General features: G+C 45.9%; 1 protein-coding gene and 2 pseudogenes across 1 annotated transcript; 2 read left to right on the top strand and 1 right to left on the bottom strand.

Annotated features, from left to right (window-relative positions):
• Window positions 1-954, top strand: ORNANAV1R3094 (vomeronasal 1 receptor ornAnaV1R3094). Its single transcript, NM_001253486.1, has one exon. The coding sequence runs from the start codon at window positions 1-3 to the stop codon at window positions 952-954; it is 954 nt and encodes a 317-aa protein (NP_001240415.1).
• On the top strand, window positions 7,488-8,467 carry ORNANAV1R-PS3229 (vomeronasal 1 receptor ornAnaV1R-ps3229 pseudogene; annotated as a pseudogene).
• Window positions 12,602-14,101, bottom strand: LOC114807877 (annotated as a pseudogene).
• Between the last annotated feature and the right edge of the window lie 4,896 nt (window positions 14,102-18,997).

Genomic DNA, 18,997 nt, shown 5'->3' on the forward strand with positions numbered 1-18,997 from the left:
ATGATTACGAGTGACTTGGTCTTTTCCATTTTCTTCTTTGTTCAGACTGGGATCGGGCTTCTGGGGAACACCACATTGCTCCTGCTCTATGTCAACCTCTTTGTTTCCCAACCCCGCCGGATAAAGCCCACAGATCTGATCCTTACCCACCTGACTGTGGCCAACACAGTCACAATTCTCATGCAGATTGCCCCAGGGATGGTTCTGGCCTTCAGGAGGGAGGTAACTGTAGATATAGTTGGGTGCCAGACAACCTTGTATATCAGGAGAGTGGCCCGGGGCCTTTCCATCTGCACCACATGTCTCCTGAGCGTGTTCCAGGCCATCACTATTAGTCCCAGCACCTCCCTGTGGGCCAAGATCAAACCCAGAGCCCCCAGCTTCATTTTGCCTTCCTTCCCTTTCTTCTGGACCCTCTGCTTGTTACTAGACATAAACATACTCAGAACAACTGAAGTCAGCAAAAATGCCACAACCACGGTTGGTGGTGTCATTAGGAGGTTTTGCCCCACTTCACTCCAGGCATCCGGCTTAAATGATGTTGCATTTGTAAGTGCCATGACTCTCCGAGACGTCTTCTTCGTGTTCCTCATGAGCTGGTCCAGTGGCTACATGGTGATTGTGTTACAGCAACACCACAAAAGAGTCCAGCATATGCGCAATACCAACCTAAGCCACAAGTTCTCCCCTGAGTCAAGAGCCACCCAGATCATCCTGCTCCTTGTCAGCTGCTATGTTTCCTTTTATTACGCCAACTGTGGAGTTGTGCTTCTGACTTACGTGGTGAAAGACACCTTGAGGCTATATGACCCCAGCACATTTCTGGGCTCATGTTTCGCCTTTATCTGCCCCCTGATTCTCATCAGCAATGATTCCCGGCTCCGCAGAGGCTGGTGTGCCCATGAAATGGTGAGCAATCACTTTCTTGCCAAAGCTATCCAGAATGAACCATAGTGCCTGCCACTGCATAATGTTCCATCATACACCATCTGTGGAGACTTCCAGTAGGAAAGAAAGATGGGATTCCAGAAGCGGACTCTCCATACTATTCTGGACATTCTCTGTCCTATTGGACTGAAAATCCAGTGAAAGCTAAAATCTGTCCTTTCCTCTCCATCCAGAGTTCTATGTGCTAATTCAAGCATTTATTTTATCCCATCTCGATTACTGTATCCACCTCCTTGATGACCTCTCTGCATCCTGTCTCTCCACTCCGTTCCATACTTCACTCTGCTACCCAGATCCATTTTTCAACAAAAATATTCAGGTCATGTTTCCCCAGTCCTCAAGAACCTCCAGTGGTTACGCCTCCAACTCCTCATCAGACAAAAACTCCTCACCATAGGCTTTAAAACACTCAATCACCTTGCTCCCTCTTACCTCACCTCAATACTCTCCTACTACAATCCAGCCCACAACCCTTCACCGCTCTAATGCCAACTTATTCACTGTACTTTGATCTTGTCTATCTCACTGCCGATCTCTCACCCACCTCCTGCCTCTGGCCTAAAACACCCTCCCTCTTTATATCCAACAGACACTTTCTCCATCTTCAAACCCTTATTTAGGCACATCTGCTCTAAAAGCCCGTCCCTCAAACCTCTTTCCCTTTTCTTCCACTCACTTCTGCATCATCCTGACCTGCTCCCTTTATTCATCCCCCCTTCCAACCCCACAGCTGTAATTTATTTCTTTATATTAATTATTATACTTATGTTAACGTTTGTCTCCCCCTTCTAGACCATAAGCTCATTGTGGGCAGGGAATGTGTCTGTAACGTTGTTGTATTGTTGTATTTCAAGAGCTTAGTACCATGTCCTGCACACAGAAAGTTCTCAATAGATACAATTGACTGATCATTAGAACAAAAGAAAAACATTCAAAGGGTAAATATTTCAAAAACTGAAATTTCCCAGAATCCTGCTCCCCTGGCTGTATATTGTCTAACCCTGATAAGATTGTCTTTCCTGTATTGGTGATTTGTCAAGGAATGCCTTATTGTCATTATTGTAATTGTTAAGCACTTACTATGTGTCAAAACAATGTTCTAAGTGCTGGAGTAGATACAATTTAAGTCAGATACAGTCTCTGTACCACATGAATTCACAGTGTAAGTAAGAGAGAGAACAGGTATTTAATCCCCATGTTGCAGGTGAGGAAATTGAGGCACAGAGAAATGAAATCATTTGCCCCAAATCACACAGCAGGGAAGTGGCAGAGACTGGATTAGAGACTCAGGTGCTTTAACTCCCAGGCCTGTGCTCTTTCCACTAGGCTAAGCTGTTTCTCTAGTGTGATTCCCCAGTTTTGTATTGATATAAAATACAACCAAACTTGTATATGTTAAGAGATAAAACCAAACTTGACATGTTATGGAAAAAAATCCCTAAAAAGAGATTTCCCTGTCTTTGATAATATGGAGCGAAAGTGTGGGGAGTCACATATTCTGGGCATTTTATAGATTTTCCTGCTAAAAGGTAGGGGCTGGGCTAAATGGCCTCTTAAAATCACTCTAAGCTCTAGAATTTTGTGGTAATGATAAACCCCCCTGAGTTGACACAAAGATTTGTAACATCTTATCCCTAATCTGATCACTTTAAGTTTACTTAATTATTTGCTCAATTACTTAGCACAAGGTAACTGGGAGAAGGATTTCCATCTGGGAGGGGAGTTTGTTCCTTTTTGGAGACATGTCAGACTTCCAACCCAGAGAGCATCATATCAACAGCAAGTGAAACAACAACATCAGCCCTGGAGGGAGATGAGCTCACACTGCTTCATCCCTATAACTGCTGCCCAGGCTGATGGCTTCCAGGAATAGACAAGACAAGGTCATTGTTGCCCAAAGTGGTGGGAGTGCAGATCCTTCCAGGTGAGTGACTGCAGAATTCATTCATTCATTCAAGAGTATTTATTGAGCGCTTACTATGTGCAGAGAACTGTACTAAGCGCTTGGAATGAACAAGTCGGCAACAGATAGAGACAGTCCCTGACGTTTGACGAGCTTACAGTCTAATCGGGGGAGACGGACAGACAAGAACAATGGCAATAAATAGAGTCGAGGGGAAGAACATCTCATAAAAACAATGGCAACTAAATAGAATCAAGGCGATGTACATTTCATTAACAAAATAAATAGGGTAATGGAAATATATACAGTTGAGCAGACGAGTACAGTGCTGAGGGGATGGGAAGGGAGAGGGGGAGGAGCAGAGGGAAATGGGGGGAAAAGAGGGTTAAGCTGCGGAGAGGTGAAGGGGGGGTGGTAGAGGGAGTAGAGGGAGAAGAGGAGCTCAGTCTGGGAAGGCCTCTTGGAGGAGGTGAGTTTTAAGTAGGGTTTTGAAGAGGGGAAGAGAATCAGTTTGGCGGAGGTGAGGAGGGAGGGCGTTCCAGGACCGCAGGAGGACGTGGCTCAGGGGTTGACGGCGGGATGGGCGAGACCGAGGGACGGAGAGGAGGTGGGCGGCGGAGGAGCGGAGTGTGCGGGGTGGGCGGTAGAAAGAGAGAAGGGAGGAGAGGTAGGAAGGGGCAAGGTGATGTAGAGCCTTGAAGCCTAGAGTGAGGAGTTTTTGTTTGGAGCGGAGGTTGATAGGCAACCACTGGAGTTGTTTAAGAAGGGGAGTGACATGCCCAGAGCGTTTCTGCAGGAAGATGAGCCGGGCAGCGGAGTGAAGAATAGACTGGAGCGGGGCGAGAGAGGAGGAAGGGAGATCAGAGAGAAGGCTGACACGGTAGTCTAGCTGGGATATAATGAGAGCCCGTAGCAGTAAGGTAGCCGTTTGGGTGGAGAGGAAAGGGCGGATCTTGGCGATATTGTAGAGATGAAACCGGCAGGTCTTGGTAACGGATAGGATGTGTGGGGTGAACAAGAGAGACGAGTCAAGGATGACACCGAGATTGCGGGCCTGAGAGACGGGAAGGATGGTCGTGCCATCCACAGTGATAGGGAAGTCTGGGAGAGGACCGGGTTTGGGAGGGAAGATGAGGAGCTCAGTCTTGCTCATGTTGAGTTTTAGGTGGCAGGCCGACATCCAGGTGGAGACATCCTGGAGGCAGGAGGAGATGCGAGCCTGAAGGGAGGGGGAGAGGACAGGGCGGAGATGTAGATCTGCGTTTCATCTGCGTAGAGATGGTAGTCAAAGCCGTGAGAGCGAATGAGTTCACCAAGGGAGTGAGTGTAAATGGAGAACAGAAGAGGGCCAAGAACTGACCCTTGAGGAACTCCAACAGTTAAAGGATGGGAGAAATGTCCGGCACTGAGAAGGAATTGGAGGGGAAAACAGAGGAAAAGCGTTCTCAGCACAGGAAGAGCGGGCAGGCCCGAAGTGGTGATGCTGTTGGAAAACCCTTGAATTGATTCTCTGTGAGAGCAAGTGAGTCCTCATTGTCTGATTCTAACCTGCCCTTTTCCCTTGTGCAAAAAGTAGGCTCAATTACCAAAGTCTTCTCAGAGGGAGAAATTTGGAAAACATGAAGGTAGTGATTTGTCGAGGAAAGCCTGTTTGAAAGATAAGGTTTTAAAGGAGGGATTTGAAGATGGGGAACAGTGTGGTTTGATAGTTTTAAATAGAGTAGGGGTTCCGGGCAGGGGGAATGGGATGAACAATGGCTCAGAGCCCCAAGAGGCCCATGTGAAGTGAATTGGAAATCTAGTTTATGAAAGCAAAGTGAGCCTCTGGAGTGGAGCAGGAATCATGTGAATGCCTCTACCAATCAATCACTCAATCAATATATTTTGAATGCCTACTGTATGCAGAGCTCTGTACTAAGTGCTTGGGAAAGTATAATGCAACAGAGTTGGTATACATAATCCCTGCCCTTAAGAAGTTTACAGTCTTCAGGGAGCTGTAAAATAACTTACAGATAAGGGAATAGTGGCATATATGGGTATTCACGTGTCGTGGAACTAGTGTGAATATCAGAGTGCTTTAGGGGTACAGCAGTATGGCTCAGTGGAAGGAGCATGGGCTTGGGAGTCAGAGGTCGTGGGTTCTAATCCCGGCTCCGCCACTTGTCTGCTGTGTGACCTTGAGCAAGTTACTTCACTTCTCTATGCCTCAATTCCCTCATCTGTTAAATGGGGATTAAGACTGTGAGCCTGATGTGGAACAACCTGATTACCTTGTGTCTACCCCAGCACTTAGAACAGTGCTTGGCAAATAGTAAGTGCTTAACAAATACCACCATTATTATCATTATTATTATTACACAACCACGAGCATAGTCTACCCAGACTTTATCTCATTATTTCCCATTCAAGCAAGGAAATGCACTGGGTTTAAGCCATTAAATATGATGATTCTATGAAATAATGAGATGAAATTAATTCATGTAAATTCATGTCATTTTATTCAGTGAGACTTCCTACCTCAACAGTTCCAGTGCCCTTCCCCTATACAGTCTTGTTCTCTTCAGCCCCAACAGTTAAAATCTTACCCAAATTTCCTCAAACCTCCAAAATTCCAAGAGTAGTCAGTTATCCAAACCCCTACCCCTCTCCAAAATGTTTCTAAAAGGTAGTGAGTGATCTTTAATTTTCCAGGATGTAGCTGTAGGAATCGATGCACTTCTTTTAAAAAGTCTGTTTCCCCTACTGGACAACAAACTCCTAGACAGTAGAGATCATGCCTACTTACCGTATTGTATGCTACAAGCTCTTAGCACAGTGCTCTGCACAGAGTAAGTGCTCAATAAATACCACTGATGGATCGATTGACTGGCAAAGCACCCTTGGTCTTTCCCCATTCCAGGGATACTGGCTAGGAGAGTTCCTGTAAACCCAGTACTTTTTTATTCTAATTTCTGTACTGAGTTCATGAAACTCCAGGGAGGTTTCTCATAAGAGGAAGGGAGACAAGGCTGGGTGACCCATCACCTTCATCCAGACTCATCACCTACTTCAGCCTCCTCACAGACCTCACTGTCACGGGCCTCTCCCCGTCTCCAGTGTATACTGCACTGTGCTGTCTGGATCATTCTTCGAAAACATTAATCTCCATACCTCTCCCCACTCCTCAAAATCCTCCAGTTGTTGCCCCAGTACACTACTCATCAAACAGAAAGCCCTCACTACTGGCCTTAAAAAGCACTGAAACAGCAAGAAGCAGCGTGGCTCAGTGGAAAGAGCACGGACTTGGGAGTCAGAGGTCATGGGTTCTAATCCCAGCTCCGCCACTTGTCAGCTGTGTGACTTTGGGCAAGTCACTTCACTTCTCTGAGCCTCAGTTCCCTCATCCGTAAAATGGGGATTAAGACTGTGAGCCCCACGTGGGGCAACCTGATCACCTTGTATCTCCCCCAGTGCTCAGAACAGTGCTCTGCAAATAGTAAGCACTTAACAAATGCCATTATTATTATTATTATCCTCATACTCTATTTCTCCACTTTGTAATTTACTGTGATGTCTGCCTCTGCCTCTAGATTGCAGCCTCCTTTCTATTCTATTGTAGTATGCTTACCCACATGCTTAGTTCAGGGCTCTGCATGCAGTAAAAGCTAAATACATATCTTTGTTTGGTTGATTGATTGATGGGGAAGATACCAGTGAGGGGAGTTTATCCGCAATCCAGTGAGAATACCCTAAAAACCCGGGAGGGAGGAAATCGACAGCCCCATAGTGATTGGATGTAACAAGTCCAATGTGGGGCTTAGCAATTCTGGGATATCTTGGCAAACAGTGTGATGCATCTTTCTGGGTTGTAAGTACTATGGGGTGTTCGGAACCAAGGTTATTCCTGTAGAATCAAAGGAAAAGACTCATTCCCTTTTCTGGAAAAACCTGCAATGACACAAAGGAGACAGACCTGCTCATACTGTAATACATACGAGGAGAGCAGGAGTCAAACACAGACACATTTGGGAGCAAATGAAGGGACAAAATAAATGAATTTTTGTCAAGTTCTTCTAAGCGCTAGGATAGATACAAGTTACTCTGATTGCACACAGTCCCTGTCCCTCGTGAGGCTCACAGGTTAAGTAACCAAGCAATGGTATTTATTGAGCACTTAAGTGCTTGGGAGAGTATAATGCAATGGAATTAACAGGGAAAAACAGCAGGGAGAACAGGCATTAAATCCCCATTTAACAGATAAGGAAACTGGGGCACAGAGAAGTTAAGTGAACTGCCCTAGGTCACACAGCAGGCGACTGGCAGCACCTGGATTAGAACCTAGGTCCTCTGACTCCCAGGCCCGTGTTCTTACCACTAGGCCATGCTGCTGTTCTGCTACTGTCCGGCATAAAGGAACTCGTGACTTTCTCGGAAGGTTGATTGGAAAGCTTACAAGTGAGCAGTAGGGCCAATCACGAGAAGTTGTTTTATGAAAACTATCCAAAGGGGATGTAACCTGCATGTGGGGCAGAGGAAGTCAGACACTGCCCTTAGATATCTGAATTTCTCTCATTTGAGGATTTAAGGTGGATAATTCTCATTGAGTTTGTCTCTTTAAGGTCCTATGAGTTAATCAGACCCGAAGGAAATCAAGAATATGCTTTTGGAGGACTTGGTCTTCTCCATTTTCTTCCTGGCTCAGACTGGGATTGGACTCCTGGGGAACTCAGCGCTGTTGCTATTCTATGTCAACATCTTCACTTCCCAGCCCCACCAGATCAAGACCACAGACCTGATCATCACCCACCTGACCGTGGTCAACGCAGTGATGCTTCTGACTCAGATGGCCCCAGGGATGGTGCTGGCCTACAAGAGGGATATTATGGATGTGGTGGGGTGCCAGATCGTCCTGTACATGAGGAGAGTGGCCCGGGGCCTTTCCATCTGCATCACATGTCTCCTGAGCGTATTCCAAGCCATCACCATCAGTCCCAACACCTCCTGCTGGGCTTGGCTCAAACGCAGGGCTCCCAAGTTCATCCTCCCTTCCATCCCCTTCTTCTGGATCTCCTGCTTGTTGTTAGACATTAATATTATGAAAATGACTGAAGCCACCAGGAATGCCACTATCTCAACTGATGTCAATAGGAAATTTTGCGCTGGTTCACTAGATGCAGTTGATTTAGAAGATACTGCAGTTATAAGTGCCTTGACAGTCCGAGATGTCTTTTCTGTGATCCTCATGAGCTGGTCCAGTGGCTATATGGTGATGGTGTTTCTCCAACATCGAAAGCAAGTCCAGCACATCCACAGCACCAGCCACTCCCTCAAATCCTCCCCCGTGTCCAGAGCCACCCAGACCATTCTGATCCTCGTCTTCTGCTTTGTTACCTCTTATTACATCAACTCTGCACCTGTGCTTCTGATTTATATAGTGGAGGATGCCTCGACCCTGCATGATCCTGGCACCTTTGTGGGCTCATGCTCTCCTTTCTCTGTCCCCTAGTCCTCATCAGCAATGACTCTAGGCTCCGCAGAATCTTGCGTGTCCTCAAAAAGGCGAGAGGATCTTTATGTTTTTCCATAAGTACCTTCATGATATCTCTACTCGGATGTCCACCAACACCTCAAGCTTAACATGTCCACAACAGAACTTATCATCTTCTAAACCAAGCCCTGCCCTCCCCATGTCTGTGCCATCACTGTACACAACACCACTATCTTCCCTGTCTCATAAGCCTTGGCCTTATTTATCCTCCACACATTTCTCTCATTCAACACACATATTCAATCTGTCACTGAAATCTATCAGTTCTGCCTGTACCACATCTCTAGAACCTTCCTATTCCTCACCATCCAAACAGCCACCATGCTGATCGAAGCACGTATCATATCCCGCGTTGAATACTGCATCAGCGTCCTTGCTGACCACCCTGCCTCCTGTCTCTCTCTACTGCAATATATGAAAGCATATAATAACAAACACCAACATTATTATTATATTTCACTCCACTGACCGAGAACCTCCACTGGTTGCCCATCCACCTCCCATTTAAGTAGAAAATTCATAACACTGGCTTTATAGCACTTATTTATCTCTCTTCTTCCTACATTGTCTCACTGATTTCCTACTTCAACCCGGCCCAAACACTTTTCTCCTCTAACTCCAACCTACTCGCTGGCTTGACACCAACCCCTTAATCCACATCTTCCCTCTGGCCTAAACTCTCTCTCCCTTCACCTATGACAGACTACCAATCTCCCCATCTTCAAAGTCTAATTGAAATCATATCTCCTCCAAAAGGCTTTCCGCCACTAGGGCCTCATTTCCCCTACTCCCTCTCCCTCCTGTGTTGCCGATGCCCTTGAATCTGTAGTCTTTAAGCATATGATAGTCACTCTACTGTGGCCCCCTCAGCACTTTATGTACATATGCGTAATTGATTTTAATGTTTATCTCCCCCTCTAGACTATAAGCTCCCTTAGGGAAAGGAACATGTTTACCTACTCTGTTGCATTGTCCTCTCCCAGTGCTTAATATAGTGCTTAGCACACAATAAGTACTGAATTAATACCACTGATTGATTGATAGATCCCAGGAATGAGCCAGAGGAGCTGATCGTAGATATCAGGGATGATTGGTCAGAGAGAAGAAGAGGACTTCAAGGAGAGGTTCTCCAGATTCTTCCAACACTTCTTGCCCTGTGGGAGTGAGGACAGCTCAAACATCTAGGGAAAACACTGACTGGTGCATCTTCACTCTCTCCCTATCAACACGCCCCACGGGGAGTGGCCATCCTCCATCAGTGCTGCATTCACAGCATGTTACTCTATTCACATTCTTTCCACTGGACAGGAGAGATTAATGGAGCAGAGAAGGCAACAATAGGATGAGGGGTCAGCGATACTGGGCACAGGCATGGGAACACTTTCCTCTTACTGATGAACATCTAAACCGCTCTTGCCTTCCATTCTCCATCCCTCCCTTTCCTCTCCCTTATTTTGCTTGTGGCATATTCCATTTTCTTGCCGTTTAAGTTATGTAAAGTCATCATCATTCTCTTCCTCCTCCTCTTTTACCTCCTCCTAATCATCATGAACAAGACTTTTCCTATTATTTTTCATTCTCAATGCACCACCTTCTCATTCTCAGCACATCCTTATTTTTTTTAATTGGCAAAAGGACAGGTACCCTGTCAGTGGAGCAGAAATCACTTCTCATATTCACAGAAGATTAAATTTCTGCTTTACACATTCTCCAGGAAAGTAGCTCTGCCCTGTCCTCCTTGTCCCAGCTTTCTCCTTTCCCATAGATTACAAGGATCTTCTCCGGCACCCCAGGATCACCCTCCTCCTCTCCTGCCACCCAACCCTCCAGGTCTCCCCAGACTGCCACCATTTTCTCAGTGCTGGATCTGTCTCCATTTTCCTTAGACTGGATTCTTGATTTTGCTTGCGACTCTGTCTTGGTGTCTTTCAGAACTCTGGATAATGGATCAGGGCTTATTTACAAGGGGTTTGGGGGAATCACAAAATCTAAGGCTCAGTGGAAAGAGCATGGGCCTGGGAGTCAGAGGAATCTGAGATCTAACCCAGCTCCACCACTAGTCTGCAGTGTGACCTTGGGCAAGTCACATAAGTTTTTTGTGACTCAGTTACCTCAACTGTAAAATGGGAGCTGACTGTGAGCCCCATGTGGGACATGAATTCTGTCCAAGCTGATTAACTTGTATCTACCCCAGTGTTTAGTACAGCCCAACCCACAGTAAATGCTTAATAAATACCATTAAAAAAAATGTATGGCCAACCATCTTTCCTGGACCTAGGTCCACATGACCTCTAAAAGTCACTTCTGGATTTTAGATTACAAGACAATGACAATTGCTACTCTGCATCTCTGATCAAGGCCTCCGGTAGTTGCTAAGCACTTATTATGTGCCAAGCACTCTTCTAAGCTCTGGGGTAGCCACAAGGTAATCAGGTTGTCCTAAGTGAGGCTCACAGTCTTAATCCCCATCTTACAGATGAGCTAACTGACGTACAGAGAAGTGAAGTGACTTACCCAAGGTCATACAGCAGACAAGCAGCGGAGCCGGGATTAGAACCCACAACCTCTGACTCCCAAGCCCATGCTCTTTCCACTAAGCCATGCTGCTTCTCTACCCTCCCAAGTGTACACTTTCCAATCATGTATTCACTCAGTTGATTGTTGAATGAATTAATTCAACTATCAGTGTGATTTGAAAGGGGATTTCCAACAAGGAGAGAAGTGCATTCCTACTATGGAGGTGTATCAGACTCCCCACGCGGACAGTGTCCCAGCAACAGTGGGTGATGCATTAATGGCAACTCTGAGGGCCCAGATATCCTCTTTCTAGTTCTTATTAATAATGATATCGATGTTATTAATATTGACCTTTTTCCTATTGACTTATGGTTCCGACCTCATAAGTATCCTATTACACTTTGACCCCACCTTCCAAACTTGCCATTCCATGGCTTTTGTCTTTTCCTTATCCCTCTTCCTGCACCCTGAAACTGTTTTTCCATCATTACCCCAGTCTCCCCACTTCTCCTTCCCTCCCTCCCTCTCTCTAAATGTACTTCTTAACTTTCCTGTTCTCCACCCGCAGCTCCAAGGTGACGGAATACGCAGCCACCACTGCAAACCTCACCGTTTCTGCCGTAGCTGCTTTCTTGGAGATTTTGTAAAGCAGAAAAGTAGTCTGCTATGCATTTGAAAAGAAATGATTTCTGCTCCATGGAGAGGGAACACATCCATTATTTTGCTAATTAAAAAAAAATGCTGAGAATGCGAAGAATTGGATGGAGCATTGAGAAAGACAATAAAAATAACAAAAGATGATAAAGAGAAGAAAAGGAGGAGGAGGAGAAGCAGGAGGAGGAGCAGGAACCTTAACAGCAGGAAAATGAAATGTTCTTCACACAGAATGAAGCATTAGGAAGGAAGGAGTGGAGAACTGAGGGACGAGTGAGTGAGATGCTGGAAGATACAAGGAAGTTTTCCCAATTCTGAGAAGTGACTTTCTGCTTGCATCTAGTATTGCTGTCCCCTCACCTCACTGCTGTCTTTTCTGCTCCACTGTCCTTTCCTGTCCAATGGCGGAAAGGTAAATAGAGAACATTCTGTAGATTCAGCACTGAGGGAGAATGGCCATTCCCTGAGGGGAGGGATGATAAAAGAGAGTGAAGATGCACCAGTGTTTTCCCTGGCTGTTCGAGCTATCCTCCCTTCCAAGAGTCACAGAGTGTCAGAAGAATCTGGAGAGTGTCTCTGCAGTCCTCTTCTTCTCTCTGACCAATCGTCACTGAGGATCTCTGTGGTGGTCCTATGGCTCATTATGGGATTGTCAATCAATCGATGGTATCAATTCAGTACATACTGTATGCTAAACACTGTGTTAAGCACTTCGGAGAGTACAATATAACAGAGTCCGTAAAGACCTTCCGTTCCCATAGAGAGCTTACAGTCTAGAAGGGGAGGCAGACATTAAAATATAGCCATGTACATAAGTGCCGTGGGGCTGGGGGGAATATCAAGTGCTTAAAGGATATAGAACCAAGGGCATAGGTGGCAGAAAGGAGGGGAGGAGATAAAATGAGGGCCTTGGAGGAGATGTGATTTTAATAAGGCTTTGAAGGTGGGGAGAGTGGTGGTCTGTTGTACATGAAGGCAGGAGTTCATGCCAGAGAGGTGAGGTTGGAAGGGGGTTGGCAGAAAGATAGGATCAAGGTAGAGTGCTCAGATTGTTAGAGGAGCAAAAGTATCCAGGCTGGGTTGCAGTAGATCAGCAAGGTACAATAGAAGGGGTAGAGCTGAGGGAGTGATTTAAAATCATTCTTGAGGACTTTCTGTTTGATGCACAGGCGGATGGGCAGAAACTGGAGGTTTTTGTAGAGTGGGGACATATGCGCTGCATATTTTGTAGAAAAGTGATCTTGGCAGAGAGTGGAGAGAGGATCGGAGAGGGGAGAGACAGGAAGCAAGGAGGTCAGTGGGGAGGTTGATGCAGTAATCAAAGTGGGAAATAGCAAGCACTTGGATCCATGTGGGGGCAGTTTGGATGGAGGGGAAACAATGGATCCAAGAGGTGTTCTGAAAGTAGGACCGACAGATTGAATATTTGGGTTGAATGAAGGAGATGTGTCGAGTATAATGCCAAAGTTATGGGCATGGTAGACAGGGAGGATGTGGTGCTGTCTGCAATCATGGGAAAGTCATGGGGAGGATAGGGTTTGGGTGGGAAGAGGAGGAGTTCTGTTAAGGACGTGTTAAGTTGTTCTGTTAAGGTAAGTTGTCGGCAGGACGACCATGTCATGTATGGAAAAAAAAATACCTAGCACCTTTCTGAGGGCGTGCAGGAGTCTGCGGAGCTGAGGATCACTCCTGATGAGAACCAGGGGACTGAGAAAGGCAAAACACGAGCTCAGAAAGATGCTAGGGTCATTAAGCTTCAAGAAATCCATCGCCATATAATTCACGTGTACAACTCCGCAATTGATGAGATAACAGGAAATGAAGCAGACGACGAGGAGCAGGATTGACTAGGTGGCTCTAGATTCGGGGAAGGATTTAGGGGAGAGGCTGGTGTTGTGGATGTGCTGGACTTGCTTGTGGTGTTGGTGAAGGACTATCACCATGTAGCCACTGGACCAGCTCATGAGGGACAGGAAGAAGATATCTCGGAGAGTTAAGGCATTTGCAAATGCAACCCGGAATAAGCCAGTTCTCTGCACTGAACCGGAGCAAGATTTCCTACTGATTCCATTAAACTTTACCGTGACATTATTGCTGAGTTTAGTTAATAGAATATTCATGTCTACCAACATGCAGAAGAGCCAGAAGAAGGGGAAGGAAGGCAAAATGAGCTTGGGGGCTCTGGGTTTGAGCCGAGCCCAGCAGGAGGTGCTGGGACTGATAGTGATGGCCTGGAACATGGTCAGGAGACACGTGGTGCAGATGGAGAGGCCCTGGGACACTCTCCTAACATACATGACAATCTGACACCCAACCACATCCAGAATATCCTCCCATCCGAAGGCCAACACCATCCCCGGGACAGTGTTCGTGAGAAGGGTCATTGTGTTGGCCAGGGTTAGGTGGGTGATGATCAGGTCTGTGGGCCTTATCCGGTGGGGCTGGGAAATGAAGACAATGACATAGAGCAGCAGCAGGGCTGAGTTCCCCAGGAGCCCAATCCCAGTCTGAGCCAGGAAGAAAATGCTGAAAACCAAGTCCTCCAGAAGCATTTTGTGATTTCCTTTGGATCTGAAGAACTCATAGGACCTTAAAAAAGACAAACCCAATGGGGATCATCAACCTTAAATCCTCAGAGGAAAGGAATTGAAATGACTGAGCAGAGTGTCTTTCTTTGCCCAAAATACAAGCTACATCCACTTGGTAAAATTTTAGCAAAATGGCATTTTATGATCAGCCTTACCACTTCTGTGAACATGGAAAAACTTCCTAATCAACTGTCCCAGAAAATCATGATTTCCTTTGGGCTGTGCTGTGGGTCTTTAAAGTTGTCTCATAATCAGGTCATTATCCACAGACTGACAAGAGCAAATCTGAGAGATCCACAGTGGTAACTGGTCTTCCATAGTTCCTGGTGTAGAAAACTGAAGGAAGTCCGGGTCCCATTAAACATTCCAAATAGTAGAAGTATTAAGAGTAGAAATAATAATAATCATAATAATAATGGTGGCATTTGTTAAGTGCTTACTATGTGCAAAGCACTGTTCTAAATGCTGGGGAGGATACGAGGTGATCAGGTTGTCCCACTTGGGGCTCACAGTCTTAATCCCCATTTTACAGATGGGGTAACTGAGGCAAAGAGAAGTGAAGTGATTTGCCCGAAGTCACACAGCTGACAAGTGGCAGGATTTGAACCCATGACCTCTGACTCCCAAGCCCGGGCTCTTTCCACTGAGCCATGCTGCTAGCATTAGGAACAGTAACGTAATAGTAACAGTAGTAACAGTTTATTCATTCATTCATTCAGTAGTATTTATTGAGCGCTTACTATGTGCAGAGCCCTGTACTAAGAGCTTGGAATGTACAACAGTTGTGTATTAGTAACAGTTGTGACAGTCACTTTCCTACTGCAACCCAGACCACACACTTTGTTCCTCTAATGCCAACCTACTCACTGTACTTTGACCTCATCCATCTTACCACCAACCTCTCGCCCTTGTCCTGCCTCTGGGCTGGAACGCCCTCTCTCTTTATATCTCACAGACAATTACCCTCCCCACTTCAAAGCCTTACTGAAGGTGCGGCTCCTCCAAGAGACCTTCCCTGAGTAAGCCCTCTTTTCCTCTTCCCCTCCCTTCTGCTCTGCTCTTTCATCTGTATTTGCACCCTTTATTCACCCCTGCCTCCGCAACACAGCACTTCAGTACATACACATAATTGATTTATATAGATATAAGTGTTTGTGTCCCCCTCTAGACTGTAAGATCACTGGGGGCAGTGAACTTGTCTATCAACGCTGTTATAGTGTACTCTCCCTATGCTCTGCCCATAGTAAGTGCTCAATAAATATGATCGATTGATTGAATGATGGTTACTAAATGGGGCAAGATGAGTTGAGAAAATTGTATGGGGTCAAAAGAGGGGAGGTTTCTAAGGGGGAACGGGACAGATTTGTGATGAGGGGTGGGTGGAAGAGAGGGCAGGTGAGGAGTTTGTGGTCAGGTAGAGGGATTTCAGAGTTGGTGAGGTTAGAGATTATACAGTCAAGTGTATGAGTGCATGAGGTGAGGTGGAGCAGAGGGTCAGTGGAGTGGAGGAATGATTGAAAGCGGGATTCCCTAGCACTTAAAATCCTCCCTCCTTCCTCTTCCTTACCAGATCCTCCAAGAGACATTCACGTTGGCTTGTGGGTGCTGGTGCTGGGCTGCAGGGTGGAAGACTCTCTCATCTGTTCTTGTCATTGTCATCCGTTCTCATTGTTCTTGTCTGTCCGTCTCCCCCGATTAGACTGTAAGCCCGTCAAACGGCAGGGACTGTCTCTATCTGTTGCCGACTTGTTCATTCCAAGTGCTTAGTACAGTGCTCTGCACATAGTAAGCGCTCAATAAATACTATTGAATGAATGAATGAATCTGTTGCTGGAGAGATCCAGTCCAGGCAGCAGTTATAGGGATGAGGCAGTATGAGCTCATCTCCCTCTAGAGCAGCCATTACTGCGTCACCCACGGTCCCTGGGACACTGGCTACAGGAGGAGCTTGAGACGTCGCCACAGAAAGCACACACTCCCAACCTGACTTGTTGCAAATCCTTGAACTAAGCACAGTTATGGCTGAAACAATTAGTTGAGCAATTAACTGGGTAACTGATTCCATGCCAAGTGTCAGTCTGGGAGTTAGGTTTGGAATCCCCATTTTATAGATGAGGAAACTAAGGCAAAGAGACATGGCCAAAGTCATTCAGCAGGAAAGTAGCAGAACTGGGATTAGAACTGAGGTCCTCTGACTACCAGCCCTATGCTCTTGCCTCTAGGCCAGGCCGCTTCCCACTGCTTGCATATTCACTGTACAAGATACCTGTCTGAATTTTATTTTAATTGGAAATTTAATTGGAAATTGGAGCTGAAATGGCTCCTGATTCATCCAGGATTGGCCAAACAAGTGCTGGTTTGCTCATTCTTTTAGTAACTGTAGTATTTGGTAAGCGCTTACTAGGTGCCACGGGCTGGGATAGATTCAAGATAATCAGGACCAACATGGGGCTTGCATTCTAAGCAGGAGGGAGAACAGGTATTGAATCCCCATTTTACACATGAGGAAACCTAGGAACAGAGAAGTTTAGTGACTTGCCCAAGGTCACACAGCCAGCAAGAGGCAGAGTCAAGATGAGAAGACAGGTTCTCTGATTTCCAGACTTGTACTCTTAGAGAAGCAGTGTGGTTCAGTGAAAAGAGCACGGGCTTGGGAGTCAGAGGTTCAAATCCCGGCTCAGCCACTTGTCAGCTGTGTGACCTTGGGCAAGTCACTTAACTTCTCTGTGCCTCAGTTACCCCATCTGTAAAATAGGGATTAAGACTATGAGCCCCACGTGGGACAAACTGATCACCTTGTATCCTCCCCAGTGCTTAGAACAGTGCTCTGCACATAGTAAGTGCTTAACGAATGCCATTATTATTATTATTATTATTTCCATGAGTTCTTTCCGGCTACCATGGCACACTTCTGATTAAAGTGTAGAGGCAGCCCTCTCCTCACAGTAACCACCTCTCCTCTCTTCCTCAGCAATGTCCCATCACTAGGAGCACTTCTGCAGGGAAGCTGCCAAGGGAGGAAAACATCAAAATGTGAAACCGTGCTTCATTAATTCATTCTTTCAGTGGCATTTATTGAGCACCTACTTTGATCAAAGCACTGCACTAAGCACTTGGGAGACTAAAACAGGGTTGGTAGATGCTTCCCTGCCCACAGTGACCTTACAGTATAGAGGGGGATGCAGGCATTAACATTAAAGAATTTATAACATATAATTACATAGGTATGTGAATGTTTTTCCAAACAGTGTGTTGCCTCTGTTGAAGATATAACCCTATGGGCTGGCAGGACCAGTGATCTGACCAGGAATGGCCTCTGTTGTTCTTAAGTTTCTCTGTGCCTCAGTTACCCCATCTGTAAAATGGGGATTAAGGCTGTGAGCCCCACGTGGGACAACGTGGTTACCTTGTATCTCCCCCAGAGCTTAGAACAGTGCCTGGCACATAGTAAGAGCTTAACAAATACCAACATTATTATTATTATATTAATACACTTGGGAAAAGAGTTGAATTATCCAAATCACGTTCACACTGCCACAGAATCACACACACACACACACACACACAATCCTTTGTCACCTCCCTCCCCCCCATACCTTGCAAGAATCTTATTTAGGCAGTTCCTTGCAATTTTTACCCCATTGACTCCTGAGCCACCAATTGGATCTGGTATGAGAAACAAGTGTTCTTAGGGTTTTGTGTGCCCAGTCTCACCCCCACAGCCCTCTCCTCCTGCCCAGGGAGGACATGTTCTGGGTAGGCTAGAGGGGCTACACAGTCCCAGAAGATCAATCAGCAGCCTCCGAGAAGAGTGACATCACAGATACCCATGCTTAATGTCACAGTGACCCTCGGCTCTGCCCCCAAGAGCAGTGGAAGGCTAAGAAGTAGCAGAGCAGAAATTGGCAGCCCTTAGTTGACAGTGATGGAACCAGAAGACTCCTGGCTGCCAAAGCTAGGTCCTCAGTTACTCAGACGTTGGACACAGGGAGCTGGCATGAGTGAGAACTTTGGTATCTCTGGCTTAGTGGAAAGAGCCCAGACCTGGGAGTCAGAGGACCTGGGTTTTAATCCCGGATCCCCCACTTGGCTGCCATGTGACTTTGGGCAAGCCACTTCACTTCTCTGCGCCTCAGTTTCCTCATCTATAAAATAGGGGTTAAATCCTACTCATTCCTACTTAGACTGTGAACTCCATGTAGACATAGGACTGTATTAGACCTGATGATTTTGAATCTATCCCGGTGCTGAGTACTTTATGTAACTATTATTATTATCATTGTTATGGCAAATATTATTATTATGACCTGATTAACTTGTAACTACTCCAGTGCTTAGAACAGTGCTTGGCACATAGTAAGTGTGTAAAAAGTACCATAATTATTATTATTACTATTCCCTGACAAAGACTCACCTTTCCTCTTCTCACACTCGCTTCTGCATTGTTCTGACTTGCTCCCTTTATTCATACCCACCTCCCAGCCCCACTGCTCTTATGTACCTATCTGTAATCTTATTTATTTCTATTGACGTCTGTCTCCCCCATTCTAGACTGTAAACTCGTTGTAGGCAGGGAATTTGCTTATTGTTCTACTGTACTCTTCCAAGTGCTTAGTCCAGTGCTCTGCACACAGTAAGCGCTCAATAAATACATTTGAATGAATGAATGAATGAAGCTGTTGGGAATCCTTGGACATGCAGACACCTGGGCTAACAAGGATGGGGAGATACCATTTCACTGGTGATTTTGTTGGGCAGAAATGGAGTCTTCCAAGAAAGTGGGAAGAAATGATTTCTGTCACACTGACGTGGAACTCATTCCTTTGCTCATGAAAAAAATTTGAACTAAAATCAGGAGAG

This window comes from Ornithorhynchus anatinus, chromosome X5 (assembly GCF_004115215.2).
Source record: "Ornithorhynchus anatinus isolate Pmale09 chromosome X5, mOrnAna1.pri.v4, whole genome shotgun sequence".
Lineage (NCBI taxonomy): Eukaryota > Metazoa > Chordata > Mammalia > Monotremata > Ornithorhynchidae > Ornithorhynchus > Ornithorhynchus anatinus.